Source organism: Stegostoma tigrinum, chromosome 34 (genome assembly GCF_030684315.1).
Source record: "Stegostoma tigrinum isolate sSteTig4 chromosome 34, sSteTig4.hap1, whole genome shotgun sequence".
Classification (NCBI taxonomy): domain Eukaryota; kingdom Metazoa; phylum Chordata; class Chondrichthyes; order Orectolobiformes; family Stegostomatidae; genus Stegostoma; species Stegostoma tigrinum.
The window spans coordinates 23,853,264-23,872,585 of NC_081387.1; the positions used below are offsets into that span (position 1 = coordinate 23,853,264).

Sequence of the window (19,322 nt, forward strand, 5' to 3'; positions counted from 1 at the left end):
CAATTTTTGTGTCATCTTCAAACTTACTAGTCAGATCAACTACATTTCGATTGAAATCATCATTATATAAATATATACTGCAAGCATAAGTACCATATCTGGAAGGGCTAATAGGACCAGGAATTCAAGAGGAATGTTTCCCACTTTTCAGGGCACAGAGCTAGGAGCCATTCAGGTTAGTTAGTTGTCTGAGGACAGTAGCATCATTTGTTGTGTGACAAGTAAACATTAAATACATCCGCCACCAATAAAAAAAATAAAAAGGATACACCATGTACTGATGCTTTAATCAGCTGTCTTTGAATATTTAATGATGACCATGAAATTACTGTTAGTCATTGTATAATTCATCTGGTTCACTAATGTTTTCAAAATAAGGAATATTCCGTTCACGATGGTGAGGAAGAGGAATATCTGCTCTCAGAGGGTAGTGAGTCTCTAAAAGTCTCTACCCTAGAGCCTGTAAAAGCTCAGTCATTGAAAATGGTCAAGATAGAGATATTTCTGGTTACGAATGACATCAATGGATACAATGATGGAGTAAGAAGGTTGTAGTGAGTTAGATGACCGGCTGCGATCTAACTGAATGGGAGAGCAGGCTCAATGGGCTCCACGGCCTACTCATGTCCAATGTTCCCACGCCTTATTTCATATTGATATATTACAAACGTTTAATTAGTATAATTATTCAATGTAATATTATATAATTTAAACCGGGCTTTTAGAAGACAGAAACATATAACTTCTCCAAAGTAACTGAATTGTACGAACCTATGACATTCAATTTGACTGCAGTTTCTTCAGAATAGTTTCCATCATCAATTAAACATCTGTATTCTCCACTATCAAAAACTGTTATGTTCTTTATTCGAAGAGAAATGGCTCCTTGGGTCAGTTTGTTTTTCAATAGTTCTGTCCTTCCCCTGTAATTCCTGTGCTGAGCAGCAGCATCATCTTCACCATGTCTGTATATGTGAACTGGGGATTCTAGACCTGATATAAACCACTGCACTAACATATTGCTGGCAGATAAATCTGGCACAAGGTGGCATTCCAACAGAGCATCTTCACCCACTGTGGCTTCCACAGGCTGAGCAGGTCCAACGACAAGGAACTCACCTAATGAATAACAATAAAAAAATCAGTATTTATGTCATCCACAGAACAAAATTACATTGAAAACAGCTGGTTTTATAAATCATAAACTGTCCTGCGATATAAAATTCCTCCAGAATTCCTGGACTTGTAAATGAATTTGAATTCAGCAAGTTTTTTATTCTGATTTTCAACCATTGGGTCATAATCAATTTGGAAGAGTCCTGACAACTTTTAACTTATAAGTTTACATGTCAATATTCCATTAAGTTATGATCCCTGTAACTTTTAAAGAAAGTAAATCCGCAAATTACATCAGCAAAAATAACAAATGGACAAGATTTTACATTTTAATTTATTACTGTAAACAAACAAAATTACAAGTGGCAAAAATAAGGACATATGAAATAAGAGCTAAGTGGGCCATTCAGTCTCTCAACTGTGTCACTAGATCATCGAATATATTCTCCCTCCACTCCATTTTGCTGCAACAGTACCATATCCCATGATTCCTTTGTCTAAAAATCTATTGATCTCTGACATGAATGTACTCAATAGCTGAACCTCCACAGGCCTTTGTGTTGGATTGTATTATTTTTCAATAATAAATACTATTGACTTAATTTAGCAAGTGAAAGATTAAATTACATGCTATTTAATTGTTGTTAGTAATTGAACAGTTTCTGTAGAGAATTGATCCATATAATAAGACAAAAAGTAAGGTTGAGACTTTGAAGGCATAGGAGCTGAAGTAGACCAATCCACTGATCAAGTCTGCTCCCACCATTTAGTATGATCATGGCTGCTCTGACGTCCTACAGCAAGTACTCTGGAAAGGTAATAGAATATTCTAGTTTATTGCAAAAGCAATTGAATGAAAGAGCAGGGACGTAATGCTTCAGTAGACTACATCTGAAATACAGTGTGCAGAACCTGTCATCATACTTACACAAGGATGTTAATGCGTTGGAAGCAGTTAAGAGAAAGTTTACTACACTAATACTAGAATGAGATTGCTTTAAGACGAAATGCTGGACAGGGCCCGCATATCGTCTGGAATTTAGAAGAGTCAGAGGTGACTGAATTGAAACAAATGATAGAAAACCTTGACTGAGTGGATGTTGAAAGGATGTTGATGTAGAGCAGACCAGACCCCTCAAAATATTTTAAGAAGGCAGTCTAGACCCTAATATTTTCTTATCTTAAAGGTAGAAGAGAAGCACAGTGTTCCAGTGCAATTCAACTGGTCAAACTACTCAACATTAAGCAGAAACAATTTATTTAAACATTATACTTAAAATATAAACACAAGAAAGAACTTAGAATAATTTTACTCTCATGGGAAACTTAACTGAGTAATAGATACAGTAACTATGTTCCAACATAGTAATATTCTATAAACACACCCCTTGGGAAAAAAGGAAAATTCAGACACAGATTCTCACATGCAGTTCTCCAATCGAGGAGGAAAAAAAATCACGAGAAAATTCAGAGAGAGTAGCAGCCAGGAGACATCTTCTGAAGCTTCCAACACTGATGACAGCCCAGTAGCTTTTGATGGCACTGAAAAACCAAAACCCAGAAATCCTAACCTGTGAGTCCTGGTCACACCCATTCAGGTTGTGAAAAAAAATACAAGACCTCCAAAGCTGTTTACTCAAGTGGTATTAACTAGCTAGCACTGTACCTCTCATTCAATCTGTCTTTGACAATAAACCAGAACTAGGAGTCATAGTTTAAATATAAGGATCACCCATTTAAGTCAGAGATGAGGAAACATTTTCCTCTCAAGAGATTTGTGAGTCTTTGGAATTCCCTTCCTCAAAAGGCAGTGGATGCAGAATCTTTGAATATAAAGCAGAGGTCAATACATTTATTTTATATATGAGGTGTTACTGAAAATTGCTCTTTTAGGCTTAATGTTATTGAGGGCATAGACTAGGCGCAGAGTGAGATGGCAAGTAGATTTAGAGAAACGACTACACAACAGGATCAGTCAGATAGATGAGTGACTGTCAGGAAAGGTAAGAAGTCCGTTCAAAAGCCTTCTGAGGCTATTCCTCCATCAAACAGGTATTCCATTTTAATAAAATGTGAGGCTGGATGAACACTACCTCTCTGATGAAGGGTCTAGGCCCGAAACGTCAGCTTTGTGCTCCTGAGATGCTGCTTGGCCTGCTGTGTTCATCCAGCCTCACATTTTATTATCTTGGAATTCTCCAGCATCTGCAGTTCCCATTATCTCAGGTATTCCATTTTGGGTACTTTTGAAAGGTACAGTCTCTCAGAGGAAAATAGAAGGAGCCGTCAGTTATTGGAGACTAGGAATGATTCTTATGTTAGGTAGCGTTTGTCAAAATTTGAAAGAATATTTGTTACAGGAGACTCTCCTGTTAGGGACATAAACAGGAGATCCTTTGGCAGTGAGCATAAATTCAGGATGGCCTGTTGCTTTCCTGGTGCTAGGATTAAGGACATCTCGAAATGATTCAAGTATATTGTTAAAGGTGAGATTGAGAAGCCGCAAATTATCATACATATTGGGGGTATTTACATTTTTGTGGAAAAGATTAAAGCTTTACAAAGTGAATGTAAGAGGTTAAAGAGAAGATTAAAACCTGAAAAGTAATAATTTCTGGTTTTCTCCTGGTGCCAAACTCAAATGAGGGAAGGAATAAAAGGTTAAAGAAGACAAATCAATGGCTGCAGAGGTGGTGTATTGTTGAGGGATTCAGGCTTTTGGACCATTGGAATCTCTTCTGGGACAGAAAAGACTTGTTCAAAAAAGATGGGTTTAATCTGAACCAGAAAGGATTCAATATGTTAGTGGAGTGATTTGTTGGCTCCATTAAGGGAGACATTACATTGCTAGAGGCCGGATGGATGGATTTAAGGTAGCAGTTTAACTGAAAAGATTGATGAGGAAGGTTCAGAATATGAAAAGAGTAATTCAATTTGAAAAGAAGAACAAAAGAGAGTCAGAGAACACAGTGCCTGTGAAGAATTAAATTGCAGTTATTTTAATGCAAGGGCCCTTACAGGTAAGGCTGACGAAGTCAGGCCATGTTTGCAAACATGGGATCGGGATGTCACAGAAACTTGGCTGAGGATTGACAGACTGGCAGTTCAATGTCATTTTGATGCCATTCCTACTAATGTGTACAATAATTTCCGACTTCTTGCTCTCCCCTTTAACAACATGCTTGAAATGTTGAGAGACTTCCTTAATCCTAACACCAGGTTTTAAATGCTAAAAAAGATAGAAAGTGGGGCCAAGAAAGAAGGGGGAATGGTATTTTTGATTAAAGAATACATTACTGTTGTATCTAGAGAAGATATTTCTGAAAAATCGCCCAGTGAAAATATATGGGTAGAAATTAGAAATAAAAAAGGAAAGATCACCTTGATGGGATTTACTATAAGCTTCCCCAACAGCCAGACAGAAATTGAGAAACAAGTATGTAGACAACTCTCAGATATATGTAAGCATTATAAGGTTGTACTAGTGGAGGATTTTAATTTTCTAAATATTGACTGGGGCTACAAGATTGTGAAAGATTTTTATGGTGAAAAATTTGGCAAATGTGTTCAAGAAAATTTTCTTTATCAGTGTGTGAATGTTCCAACTAGAGAAGGAGCAAAACGTGATTTTCTTGTGGGCAAGAAAGCAGGGTGACTGAGGTGAAAGCAAGGAAACACTTGGTGTAGTGGTCGCAATTCTATTAGTTTTAAAATAACTATCGAAAAGGATAAGCCTTCCATAAAAGTTAAAGTTTTTAATTGGAATAAGGCAAATTTTAATGGTATGAGGCAAGACTTTCAAAAGTTGATTGGAGTACACTGTTTACCAGTAAAAGAGTGTCTGGCAAGTAGGAGGCTTTCAAGAGTGTGATGGAGAGAGTTCAGAGGCATTATGTTTGAGTGAAGGACTAGCAAGATAAAGAACAATGGACGAATAAAGATATTGCAGCTCTAGTCAAGGATAAAAGAGAATCTTATTTTAGGTATAGAAAGCTGGGTTCAAATGAATCACTTAATCAATATAAAGAGTACAGGGACATTCTTAAAAGAGAAATCAGGAAAGGAAAGAGGGAATATGAGATAGCATTGGCAGATAAGGTTATGTATAATCCAAAGAGATTCTATGAAAACATTGACAGTAAGAGGGTAACTAGAGAGAGGGTAGAGCCCCTTAAAGATCAAAGAGGCCTTCTTTGTGTTGAACCACAGTAGATGGGAGAGATGCTAGATAAATATTTTGCACCAGTTTTTACTGTGGGGTAAAAAATGGAGGCTGGAGACCTCAGGGAAATAAAATTGATGTTTTAAAAACAATTGATCAAGGAAGTTCTGGAGGTCTTAGAGAAAGATGCATAAATCATTGGGACTTAATCTAATGGATTCTATGGGGCAGAAGGGGGTAAATTGTGGGTGCCCTTGCTGAAATGTTTGCATCATCTACAGCTACAGGTTATAGCCATGTGAATCTGACTTTAGGTGAATTGTTTGAGGTTATTCTAAAAGATTGGATTTATAAATATTTCGAAAGGTAAAAATTGATTAGGGATCATATGCATGGCTTTGAGCAAGAAAAATTGTGTCTCACAAGCTTGATTGATTTTCTTTTGAGGAAGTTACCAAAAAGATTGATGATGGCAGAGCAGAAGACGTTGTTCACTTGGACTTTAGTAAAGTCTTTAACAAGGTTCTGCATGGTAGAATAGTTTATAAAGTTCGGTCACATAGGATTCAGGGTGGGCTTACCAACTGGATACAGAAATGGCTTAATGGCAAGAGACAGGATGGTAATAGAAGGTCGCTTTTACGACTGGAGGCCTGTCACTAGTGTTTTTTTTCACAGGGATCTTTTGTTGTCATTTATAATAATGATTTGGATGTGAATATATAAGGCATGGTTAGTAAATCTGTGGAGACACTAAAATTGGTAGCATAGTAGTCAGTGAACGTTGTCTATGATCAAATAGGTCAATGGGCTACAAAATTGCAGATGAAGTTAAATTTGGATAAATTCGAGATAAACAAACCGGGCAGGACTCATACAATTAATATTAGGGCTTTGGATAGTGTTGGAGAACAGAGAGACTTGGGAGTTCAGATGTATAATTCTTTGAAGTTTGCATCACATATAGATAGGGTGGTTAAAAAGGCATTTAGCACACTTGCCTTCATTGCTCTGTCCTTTGAGTATAGGACTTTAGAAGTCCTGTTGAATTTGGACAAGACATTTTTGAAGCCTCTTCAGGAGTACTGTGTCCAGTTCTGGTCAACCTGGTACAGGAAGGATATTAAGCTAGAGGGGGTTCAGAAGAGATTTACCAGGATGTTGCTGGGTGTAAAAAGTTTGAATTATAAGGAGAGGCTGGACAGGTTGGGACATTGTTCACTTGTTCATAGGGGGTTGAATAGTAACCTTATAGAGGTTTATAAAATCATGAGAGGTATAGATAGGGTTAATGGTAGGTGTCTTCTCCCTAGGATGGGGGATTTCAAGATTGGGAGCAAATGTTTAAGGTGAGAGGATAAAGACTTACAAAAAGAAATGAAGTGAAATTTTTAGACAGAGTCTGGCTCACATGTGGAATGATCTTCCTGCAGAAGTGGTGGATGTGGACAGCGTTGCAATGTTTAAAAGACACTTAGCTAGTACAGGAATAGGAAATGTTTGAAGGGAAATGGGCCAGGAGCAGACAGGTAGGACTCATTTCATTTGGCATTATGTTTGGCATGCACTGGTTGCACTGAAGGGTCTGTTTCCATGCTGTATGACTCTATTTGCCTTCCCTATTATCTGCTGACCCTTTGTGTCAGCTTCTTGTGATTTATGCACAAGGACCTTCAAATCATCTGTGCCAAATCTTTCTACAGTTTGTCTTCTTTTAAATAATAATCAGCTCCTCCGTTCTTTCTGCTAAAATGCGGAACCTCACATTTTCCCACATTAAATTGCATCTGTCAAGATTTTGCCCACTCATATAGGCTATTTATTTCCTTTGTAGACTTTTTGTGTGATTGTCACCACTTGTCTTCTCACTGATTATTATGTCATTTGCCAACTTGGGAATAAGCTATTCACTATCCTTATCAGCATTGTTAATGTATATTGTAAATAACTGTGGCCCTGGCAATGATCTCTGTGGTGCTCCACAACAAGTTTCCAATGTCAAAATAACACAGTATGGAGATGGAGAAGCACTGATGTTGCCTGGCCTGCTGAACTTCTCTAGCTCCATGCTGTGCTATCTCTGTCTCCAGCATCTGCAGTTCTTGCTTTCTCCTTTCTGTAAATGTCCTCTTATCTTAACTCTGTCTTCTGTCCATTCTAATATACTACCCCCAACACCATGGGGTCTTACCTTATTATGTGGGATACCTTTCTGAGTATACTTCGGAAATCCAAATACATTACATCCACTGCTTCCCCTTTATCTTTCCTGCTTATTACATCCTCAAGGAATTCTAATAAATTTGTCAGGAACGATTTTCTGCTTCATGAAGCCATGCTGACTCTGCTTGATGGTACGTATTTCTATAGGTTTCACTATTACATCCTTTACAATAGGCTCAGATGTTTTCTCAAGAACAAATGTTAAGCTAACTGGCCTATAGTTCCCTGTTTTTGTTTCCTTTCCTTTTTGAGTAAGTGAGTTACGCTGGCAGTTTTATAATCTTATAGGAAGCTTGAAAGATTACTGCCAGTGCATGCTCTATCTCTGTAACTACTTTGTTTAATATAGTCCCTTTAATTTCCTTGATACTTCTTCTCCATTTCATTCCCCTTTCCCCTTTTGCTCTTTGATTATTCAATATTCAGTAGTTCTAAGCAAGATCACTGGACTCAAAGCATTAACTCTTTTTCATTCCCCACAGGTGCTGCCAGATCTGCTGAGTTTCTCCAATTATTTGTGTTTTGTTTACTTGGTTTTCCATCTGGGAAGGGCATTTGCGAATGAGATGGATTTTTATAGCAATCAGTAATGGTTTCATGGTCACCATTATTTCTTTGTCCTGGAAGGTGTTAAACTTCTTGAGTATTGTTGGAGCTGCTCTCATCCAGGCAAGTGGGGAGCATTCCTGGATTGTGCCTTGTAGATGGCAGTCAGGCTTTGGAGAATCACACGCCCTGGAGCGTGTCCAGCAGGGATTCACACGGATGATCCCTGGAATGGTAGGTTTAACATATGATGAACGGCTAAGGATCCTGGGATGGTACTCATTAGAATTTAGAAGGTTGAGGGGAGATCTAATAGAACTTACAAGATAATGTATGGTTTAGAAGGGGTGGACACTAGGAAGTTGTTTCCGTTAGGTGGGGAGACTAGGACCTGTGGGCACAGCTTTAAAATTAGAAGGGGTAAATTTAAAACAGAAATAAGATGACATTTCTTCAGCCAGAGAGTGGTGGGCTTGTGGAGTTCATTGCCACGGAGTGCAGTGGAGGCCGGGACGTTGGATGCCTTCAAGGCAGAGATCGACAAATTCTTGATCTCAGAAGGAATCAAGGGCTATGGGGAGAGTGCAGGGAAGTGGAGTTGAAATGCCCATCAGCCATGATTTAAATGGCGGAGTGGACTTGATGGGCCGAATGGCCTTACTTCCACTCCATTGTCTTATGGTCTTATGGTGTAAAGTGAGTTACTTGCCACAACATTCCTAACCTATGGTGTGTGTGTATGTGTGTGTTTGTGTGTGTGTCTGTGTCTGTGTGTGTGTGTGTGTAGAGAAAGAGACAGAGACAGAGATATAGTTTTCTGTATTTATTTGTAGAGTTGGAGCTTTTGTTTATCATCACCACTTGAGTAATGTTTGATTGCATCAACCTAGTTCTTCATTTGTTATGAAGAGAACCTGGTTGACTTGTTTCTGACACAAAAAGCTATATAAAATCTGATATACTATAACATATAATTGGCAATCTCTATAATCACTAATATCTATAATATAATCTCAATTCAACTGCAAGAAATGTCACAACCTGCTGTGAACCTTTCTGCTAAAATCTGACTCCAGCTTGAGACGTGGAATTCATTGTAGGACTCATTGTGGAAGATCAGTGACTATTACAATTTTCAGACTATTCCAATTGTAATCTGTGGTCATCCCATCATTATTTTTACTCAATGTGAATGTGTGTGAGAGTGTGGACATGCTTGAGATCGTGTTTATGTAGCATTACAATAATTCAGGTTAAGCGTATGAAATAAATAATGTTTTTTAAAATTCTAATTAATGAAAGCCTGCTGCTTAATACCACAACAAATGGTATCAGAAAAGATTCCACAAGTTCCTCGGAACCATCTTGTTTATGGAATAAAAGACACCACACTAAATCTGTCTGTAACACCTGGTCACCCTTGTCAGGGACATCACCGCTGATAGTTGGCTTCTGCCTACTAGCTGTTATGAACTGAAACCCAAGAAGATATTCCCTATCACATCGCGTCTTATTTAGCAATTGCCCTGCCCTCTTTACAGTGATACAACACAGATTCATCAGGATTTTGACTTTTACCAACAGACTTTGAGCTATTCTCTTCAGGTTCTAGCTTCTAATCTCCGTCTTCTTTCCTGAAAGTGTGCTTTCTTTTAAATTTCTAAATCTTTCAAAAACAAATGCCAACCAAGCACCCGAACTGTCCTTCATTCCAAATTGTGTTGAATTCCAAATTGTCCAATTCACCTCAGCTTGTTTAAATTCAGGATTATTTTTACTTTTACATTCTTTTTCATAATGTGAAGCTTAGGTTTTGTGTTCCAGGAAAGCCTGTTTAATGCTATTGTATTCCATACTTGCCATATATTTTGCTGCCAAGTTAAGTTCTGCTTTAAGAACTTCATTGAGGCCACTTTGGTGATTGTTGTCGTGGCCCATGACTAAAGTTGACAAGATGGCTGCTTGGGGATTTTTTATTTTAACTGACACAAGATGGCTGAAAGGGTTAGGCAAATAATATAGCAGATATTTACAGCCAGACTTGTAGTCAGCATACAGAGATACTGGATGAGATAAGGTTCTCCGAAGGAAGAAACGTCAGGGAAGATAATTAGGTTCTAAATAGCCGCTGTTAAAACATATAAGCATTTTAATAAGGGACATTTTGAAAGGCCTAGTTTAGCCACAGTCCCCAGTTTGTTACTTAGTTAAAAAGTAGAAGAGAAAGTCTTACCATACAGTGTTCTGAACCTTTTAAGTGTTTGTAAAATTAGAAATGCAAACAACGAATTAGTGTGAAAAGGTTAGTTGCATTCCTTGAGCAAACGATTGTCAGCGGTAAAGAGGCCCATTTCATTATTAGGAAATATAAAACGGTGTAAACAGACAACCTCTAAGAGAGCAAAGGAGGGTGGAAAACATGGAGAGATTAACATTTGCAGTTTAAGTGCAGATTCTTCTATCCAAAGATCAAAGGAAGCGTGACCGACACAGGTTATAAAATACAGAATGAAGCTGTGGTTATGTCCCCTCGTTATTTATGGAATCTAAACAAGTTTTGTTTAATGGTTTCGTAAAGTTGAAAAATGATTGAATTTCACCCTCATCAGTGGAATTTGAATAGATGCTTTTTATTGAGAAAATTAGTAATGGAAAGTGTTTAGAGCAGAAACAGTAAAAGATTCATCCAAGACAACAAGGCATAGAGCTGGATGAACACAGCAGGCCAAGCAGCATGTTAAGAGCAGGAATGCTGATGTTTCGGGCCTAGACCCTTCATCAGATTTCATTTCTACTGAAAGGTCTAGGCCCGAAACGTCAGCTTTCCTGCACCTAAGATGCTGCTTGGCCTGCTGTGTTCATCTAGCTCTACACCATGTTGTCTCAGATTCTCCAGCATCTGCAGTTCCTATTATCAAAGATTCATTCAAGATCTGATTTAAAATTTTCTAATAGAATGTACATAGCAGGGTGTCATATACTGTAGCTGCAAGTCAGAAGGACTGTTGTTTGATCTATCAAGCTGAAGTGAGAGAGGCTTGTCCCGATCTGTCAGTGTGTCGCGGAACTGTAGTAACGCAATTTTGATTTCAGTTGATTTTAAAAACTATTAAATGATTAGTAGAAATTGATAGTCTTCTGTTCAAATGTTTGCAGAGAATTTGGAGGAGTTTTTTGTGAAAAGTGACTATTTAGATTATTGGTATATAAAATGCAGTGCAGCTGACAAATGTCAGGGAAGGAATAGAATTGTCAGAAGCTTTGCAAGATCCCAAAGACAGAAAATGCAGGTATCTGGTAGACATCATGAGATTATGGGAGTATACAGGGTTGTCCATAGAGTTGTCTGTCATTGATCACTTGTTTACTGGATTGGATGTATAGATTAGGGGGATATGGGTAGTGATGACATTAACGTTGCATGTCATTATTGTAATGTGAAAGACATAAAAATGTTCTATTCTGCTGGGGAAAGTTGTAACGTCATTGACCTCTCCTGTGATCTGAGCTGTCATCAAGAGGGCCCCACGTGAAAAACAGATTTGGAGGGGTCTCTGACCTCTCCCACTTATGTGGTAGTGGAGCTCTGAACAAAGATTGTTTCTGCTGCTGAAGATTCCTCTTTGATATTTCTCCCTACAACATTGATCATCTGAGAAAGCATGATCTGTTCAGTTCATGAATTCTTCTGATTTCCTTTGGTTTTTCATATCTCCCTGAGATTAATATTAGCCTAATTTTGCCCTGGCAAGAGCTAGTGTTTCCTCAATCTGTTGCTTTAATTTACATTCAAGATCATGTATTCATCCCTGCAGCTTGATCATGTCAACATTGGATTCAGCTTTCCACCTTTCTTCAAAGCAGGCTTTTTCCTTTGGCTTTCCTTTAGCTTTGAGGCTGTTGCTATCTGCTTTTCCAAAGTTTGCTCATGCCTTTACTGCATTTTTAAATGAGGTTGTCTTAAAATTTCTCCAACTACTGCTAAATTTTATCCTCCACCTGATGCTACAATGTTCTTTTTAAAAGTTTATACTTGCTCTGCAGAAGACCTCAAGGTTCTGACCTCAAGTTTCAATTACCTTCCATTTCAACATACCACCATATTCCCTGGCCACCAGCTATGTCTCAGGCTTGTTGCAATGCCCTGGTGAGGCTCAGCATAAGCTGGAAGAACAGCATTTCGTTTTTCACTTGGGGTCTCTGCAGTCTCTAGAAAGTTAGAAGCTGATTATGTCACTCCATGTTTGTTCCTCACCATGGTCCTGTCATGACATTTGTTGCTAACAGCACAGCATACCCCTTCTCTCCCACAGTCAGCTCTTATTCAGTTTCTCTTCTGTCCTGGCTTACTGTCAACAATTCCCCTGTCTGTCTACTCCTTTCCTCTCTCTCTCTCTCTCTCTCTGGCCTCTGTCTCCGCCTATCTGCTCACTTTTCCTCCCTTCACCCCTCCCCCATCCCTGTCTTCAGCATAAATATCACTCGTTCTCACCTGGTTATGAGTTCTGATGAAGAGTCACCAATCTCAAAACATTAACTCTGTTTTCTCCCCAGGCATGCTGCTAGATCTGGTGATTTTCACCAGCAATTTCTGTTTTTGTTTCAGAACCAGTTTAAAACATTTTTGTGCGATACTAAGAACTTCCGATGCTGCAGTCAGAGATAACACAGTGTGGAGCTGGAAGAACACAGTGAGCCAGGGAGCATCAGAGGAGCAGGGATGTTGATGTTTCGGGTCGGGATCCTTTATCATTTTTGACATATGTTTAATCTGAACATTAATTGCAAAAACAGGTTTTCAAAAATTATTTGGTACTCGGAATTTACTCAACTTTTCCCATAAACTTTTGTATCAGCAGAACCAGCGAAGAGATGGCAATGATTTATCCCCAGCCAAGTCATTCAGTAACAAGAAGTCCATACCTTCAACAGGTAAATTAGGATTGATTTGTTCCTCTATATAAGGTACAAATACAGGAACAAATACAACAAAGAACTAGAAACCTTCTTCAGAAATAAAACACTTCTTTCAATACCAGTACTTCTTCACTCAGCAAACTTTCTGGAGAGAAATTCAGGTCATTTGCTAACATCAGTGACAGCTGCCCATGGATCCTTCAAGATGATAAATAACTTCCTGCCTCACGAAACTTTGTGTTTAAACAAAAAGCAGAAAGCAAACTTCCTGCATGCTGTCTTTTTTCAGAAAATTCATTCACAAGATTTATTGCCCCTCCCTAATTGCCCAAAAGGCAGTTCAGGGTAGGCTACATTGCTTTGGATTTGGAGCCACATGTAGGTCAGACCAGGTAAGGATGGCAGTTTCCTTACCTAAAGGATTTACAGTGGACCTTGATGAATTGGACTGATGGTCTCAGGAGTGGCAGATGGAGCTTAATTTAGATAAATATGACGTGCTGCATGTTGGAAAGGCAAATTAGGGCAGAACTTATATACTTAATGGTAAAGTACTGGGGAGTATTGCTGAACAGAGAGACCTTAGAGTGCAGGTTCATAGTTTCTTGAAAGGGGGTTCCAGGCAGACAGGGTAGTGAAGAAGGCGTTTATTGGTTAGTGCATTAAATATAGAATTTGGAAGGTTATGTTGTAGCTGTACAAGACATTGGTTAGGTCACTTTTGGACTACTGCATTTAACTTCAATTTCTCTGCTATGGGAAAGATGTTGTGAAACTTGAAAGGCTTCAGAAAAGATTGGCAAGAATGTTGCCAGGGTTGGAGGGTTTGAGCTCTCCAGAGAGGCTGAATAGCCTCGGGCTATTTTCCCTGGAGTGTCAAAGGCTGAGTGGTGACCTCACAGAGGTTTATAAAATCATGAGGGGCATGGGTAGGATAAGTATCAAAGTTTATCCCCAGGATAGGGGAGTACAAAATGAGAGGGCATAGGTTCAAGGTGAGAGGGGAAAGATTTAAAAGGAACCTAAGGGCAGTTTTTCACGCAGAGGATGGAGCATAAGTGGAATGAGCTTCCAAGTAAGTTTTGGAAGCTGGAACAATTGCAGCATTTAAAACGCATCTGGATGGGTTCATAAATTGGAAGGGTTTCAAGGTAAATGCACTGAATGCTGGAAAATGGAACAAGATTAATTTCAGATATCTGGTCGACATCGATGAGTTGGACCAATGGGTCTGTTTCTGTGCTGTACAAATCTATGACTCTAAGAGATAACAAAGTGTACAGCTGGATGAAAACAGAAGGCCAAGACTGTATCAGAGGAGCAGGAAAGCTGACGTTTCAGGCCTAGACATGTTTTCAGAGGTTCACAATTACACTCTTAATACCGCTTTTATTGGATTGAAACTCCATCGTCAGCCATGGTGGGATTCAAATCCAGTTTCCTGAACATTACCTAGGTCTCTGGAGTAATAGTCCTGTGATAATAACAGTGGGCCAGTGTCTCCTTTTATTCAATCTATCAGTAAACATAGAAGGGCCTCGGGTTTAGGACATAGTATAGGACATATAATTTTACCTATGGCTGCCATAACCTCTGGAAGGAGGAGGAGTTATTTATCATTGGACAAGTAGCCTAGAGGCTCAGGTGATGTTGCAGGGACCTGGGCTTGAACCATATCTTGACCTCCAGTGCAATTTGAATTCAAATAAAGTTGAGAATTAGAAATCTAATAATGATCATTTGTTGTGTAACTCCACTGTGATCACTAACATCCTTTAAGGAAGGAAATCTGCCATTTTTACCTAGTCAGGCCCTGCAGCTCCTGTGAAGAGATGAAAGAATCTTCCCCAGTTCTCTTTTCTCCATCCAGAGCACCATTTGGTTTGATTTCTCTATGTCTCTACATGTGTGCGTGATTATTAAAAAGGTACACAGGGTTTCAACTTGTTGAACTGCATGTTGATAATTAATTGTTTTACCCTGCCTGTGATTAATATTTAGTTACATGTACCAAAAAGCAATTTTATGAAGGACAGGAACCTGGTTAGTGTTTTCTGTTAAGCTGAGTACATCAGACTTCAAAGTTGGGGGATATGAGCATTTGAATTAAAATGTTAATTTTTTGTGATGACGTCAGCAATTGTGGGGTTTGAGGATTGGTGCATTTTCTCAAGAGGGTTGTAACAAAACATGGATGTTAAATATCAAAGCTATGTCATATCTCCTTAGAATGTTACAGCTCCTTTGTGAAGATCAATTCTATTTCCTTTTTCTCTGACTGGACAACACTCAAGCCTGGCCTCCCCCAATCCAACACACTGGCCCTGGTTCCTCCTCCCTCCAACTCCCGTCCATCGAACACCCATAACCCTTCCCGTTCCCCTTATGCCGGAAAAACCTATCCACAAACCAGGCCAGGTGAGGAGGAAAGCCCAGGTAGTGAGGAAAATTGTTTCTGATGCCCACTTTGATATTAATTCTATTGTGCTATGTCTGCAAGTGTCCCATTAGAGGCAAATGTGAATTCAAGGTTAGTTCAACTCAAATCGTCAGGTGAACCGAGTTCTCCTCTCTTGGTGACCTGGACTTGTACGTTTCCTATCTGTCCCTTTTTCTCTCATGCTATGCTTCTGACACAAAAAGGCCAAAGATGTGTTATTAACCCTGCTGCTTGGAACTTTTTAAAGGTCATCATTATTGTTTATTTATCCATAGAGTTCCTACAGTTTGGAATCAGGTACTTTGGCCCAACAAATCCACACTGACCCTCACAGTATCCCAATCAGATCCATTCCCCAAACCCACCTGACATACACATAAACACGACGGGCAATTTACCATGGCCAATTCACCTAGCCTGCACATCTTTAGACTGTGGGAGGAAACCGGAGCATCCGGGGAAACCCACACAGACACGGAGACAATGTGCAAACTGCACACAGACAGTCACCCAAGGTGGGATTGAACCCAGGATCCTAGCTCTGTGAGACAGCAGTGCTAACCACTGAGCCACCACGCCACCCCAAATATTAATATTAAGTTTCAATTTAACATCAATTGAAAGATCAATTTATTGCTTTGGCTTTTTACTTGCTTAGCATTTTTTAAAAAATCCTGAATTACCTTTCTGAACACAACTTTCATAAACAACCCAGTGTATGTGCCTACTCCTTCCTCCTAAATTAGGTACCAAGTGAATACCATTTGTGGCAACTGTGTCCATTCTTAGATAAAAGACCAAAAGTGTACACAGAACCCCAGGTGAGGTCACACCAAGGATCTATTCAACTGCAGCAGGGTATCTTTACATCTGAACTCAAATCCTTTTGCAATAACAGCCAACATACCATTTGTTTTCCTCACTGCTTGCTGCACCTGCATGTAGACTTTTAGTGATTTATGAATAAATATTGCCTTATTTTCCTGTCATATTGTTTGTCCCTGTTGCTTTCTCATGAATTATCTCAATGATATTGACATTCATTTCCAAAAGTCAAATATTGATGTGCATCTTTGATGAAAACTAGAGGTTAGTGAATCGTCAGAAAGAGAATATAACTTCAATTTACACAATGTTTATTATTATCCATCAAATGAAAAATTAATTCTAATATCTTTACTCCAGCATTGGAATCACTCCAAACTCCCCACGATTGCACAAAACATAGGCCTATCATTTATGGTTTTCATAGAATACTGCCTAGAATTATGAAGTGGTATTCTCAAATCTCCTTTGTAAAAAAATCCAGAATACGATTTAATAAAAATGGCAACTGACTTATAGAATCGCTGCAAATTATTGACTGGGACATTATTCCATACTTTGTAGAAATCCTACACATTAAGTAATGAATATTCCCTTCAAATCAGTGTAAGGAACAGCACTGGAGGGCAACTGGTAATTTCATTAAACAGATTACAAAGATCCTTACCTTTCGCCGAGTCATGAATCACAAGCAGTAATAGCACAAAGTGGTGAACACCTTCCATCCTCAGATCTCAGCAGAAGAAGAATTGCCTGAGAGGTAGAGATGTGATAGTCTACTTATTTGTCACGGATCTCATGTTATACCAACAGTGCACGCATGCCATTGTTAAAACAATTTCTGCAACTATTCCCTCTTATGAACATTTGTGTGTTATTAATGCATTCCCTTATAATTCTTTTACAGCTGTGGGTAATGTCTCTGGAATCTTTTTAAAAACACAATGATCGATAATCACCTGGATAATAACCCTGACTTAAGATGAGTCAAAACTTCACATTTGATATGCATGTTATTCATTGGGTTGTCATTGCTGCCCTCAGGGTTTGGTGCCCAACAGGAACTGAGTCCCTGATGAATGGAGATTAGTCACTGTGCCATTAGAATATGCTGTGAATATGCACAATATCTCGGATATCCTGACTGGCAATCCTCCACTTCTCCTTCTCCCCCTTTGAAGAGCTCAGCTATGGGTTAGTGGGGTGAAGAGGGGAGTAGAATTCCAAAGGGGAACCTACAGTTCTATTATTGTGGGGGTGAAGCTGGATTTTTACAGCAAGCAACTCACTTCTAACTCCCTGAAGCGTGGTCACCATCTACCAAGTGTGATGGCACTTTAAGAACGACGTGATCGGTCCTGTTTCTCTTGAAGAGAAATGTTGCCACAATGTTATCGGAATGCCTCTTACTGATAGGCAGTTGGTAAGCAGCCTTTAAGTTCTACCTGGATGTTATTTTAAAATGAGACAAAAGAATCATGATTGGGCAGGGTCAGGGCTCACACGGACAGAGGAAGTCTTTTAGTTTTGCTCTTGGTTCGTGAGGTCTGCTGACTGCTGAGCTAACAGCTTGAGTTCTCTGCGAGGTCGAAATCTACGACAGTGAGAGTTCCTCTTAAAAATCAAGAGGTGTAGTTTTTTTTCTCCCGGACTGGAGAGAACCAGCAAGTGAATCAGAGCTGTTTTGCTGAAGCGCGTTTTTGCCGAAGAGTGTGTTTATGGGCGGCTGCCTATAATGGAACAGCTGATGATTAGTGGTTAAATCTTATATTATGTTGTTAAGTCATGCCAATTTTATTTTGTATTTTAACTATTCTGTAAGAATAATGCATGTTTTACTTAAAGTCTAGTGTTGGGCCTTTCAAACTACATCTGCAGAAAAGTGCGTGACACTTGGCTTTAAACAAATATATAAGTTTGGGAGATAATAAAATGTGAGGCTGGATGAACACAGCAGGCCAAGCAGCATCTCAGGAGCACAAAAGCTGACGTTTCGGGCCTAGACCCTTCATCAGAGAGGGGGATGGGGGGAGGGAACTGGAATAAATAGGGAGAGAGGGGGAGGCGGACCGAAGATGGAGAGTAAAGAAGATAGGTGGAGAAGGTGTGGGTGGGGAGGTAGGGACGGGATAGGTCAGTCCAGGGAAGACGGACAGGTCAAGGAGGTGGGATGAGGTTAGTAGGTAGCTGGGGGTGCGGCTTGGGGTGGGAGGAAGGGATGGGTGAGAGGAAGAACCGGTTAGGGAGGCAGAGACAGGTTGGACTGGTTTTGGGATGCAGTGGGTGGGGGGGAAGAGCTGGGCTGGTTGTGTGGTGCAGTGGGGGGAGGGGATGAACTGGGCTGGTTTAGGGATGCAGTGGGGGAAGGGGAGATTTTGAAACTGGTGAAGTCCACATTGATACCATATGGCTGCAGGGTTCCCAGGCGGAATATGAGTTGCTGTTCCTGCAACCTTCGGGTGGCATCATTGTGGCAGTGCAGGAGGCCCATGATGGACATGTCATCAAGAGAATGGGAGGGGGAGTGGAAATGGTTTGCGACTGGGAGGTGCAGTTGTTTGTTGCGAACTGAGCGGAGGTGTTCTGCAAAGCGGTCCCCAAGCCTCCGCTTGGTTTCCCCAATGTAGAGAAAGCCGCACCGGGTACAGTGGATGCAGTATACCACATTGGCAGATGTGCAGGTGAACCTCTGCTTAATGTGGAATGTCATCTTGGGGCCTGGGATGGGGGTGAGGGAGGAGGTGTGGGGACAAGTGTAGCATTTCCTGCGGTTGCAGGGGAAGGTGCCGGGTGTGGTGGGGTTGGAGGGCAGTGTGGAGCGAACAAGGGAGTCACGGAGAGAGTGGTCTCTCCGGAAAGCAGACAGGGGTGGGGATGGAAAAATGTCTTGGGTGGTGGGGTCGGATTGTAAATGGCGGAAGTGTCGGAGGATAATGCGTTGTATCCGGAGGTTGGTAGGGTGGTGTGTGAGAACGAGGGGGATCCTCTTGGGGCGGTTGTGGCGGGGGCGGGGTGTGAGGGATGTGTCGCGGGAAATGCGGGAGACGCGGTCAAGGGCGTTCTCAATCACCGTGGGGGGGAAGTTGCGGTCCT

At 40.1% G+C, this 19,322-nt stretch overlaps 1 protein-coding gene across 10 annotated transcripts in view; it reads right to left on the reverse strand.

Moving 5' to 3' along the window:
- The window catches only part of LOC125446539 (butyrophilin subfamily 3 member A1-like), an 85,880-nt gene that overhangs the window by 36,714 nt on the left and 29,844 nt on the right, over positions 1 to 19,322 (reverse strand). For 9 of the 10 annotated variants that reach the window (XM_059639510.1, XM_048520180.2, XM_059639509.1 and 6 more), the window contains exons 2-3: positions 16,897 to 16,982; positions 772 to 1,119 (exon numbers count right to left, since the gene is read on the reverse strand). In XM_059639510.1, coding sequence (XP_059495493.1) covers positions 772 to 1,119; positions 16,897 to 16,954 — 406 coding nt within the window. In that variant the 5' untranslated portion in view covers positions 16,955 to 16,982. Of the gene's footprint in view, positions 1 to 771; positions 1,120 to 16,896; positions 16,983 to 17,518; positions 17,651 to 19,322 lie in introns of those variants that run through there. The other variant, XM_048520178.2, reaches the window with a different exon arrangement.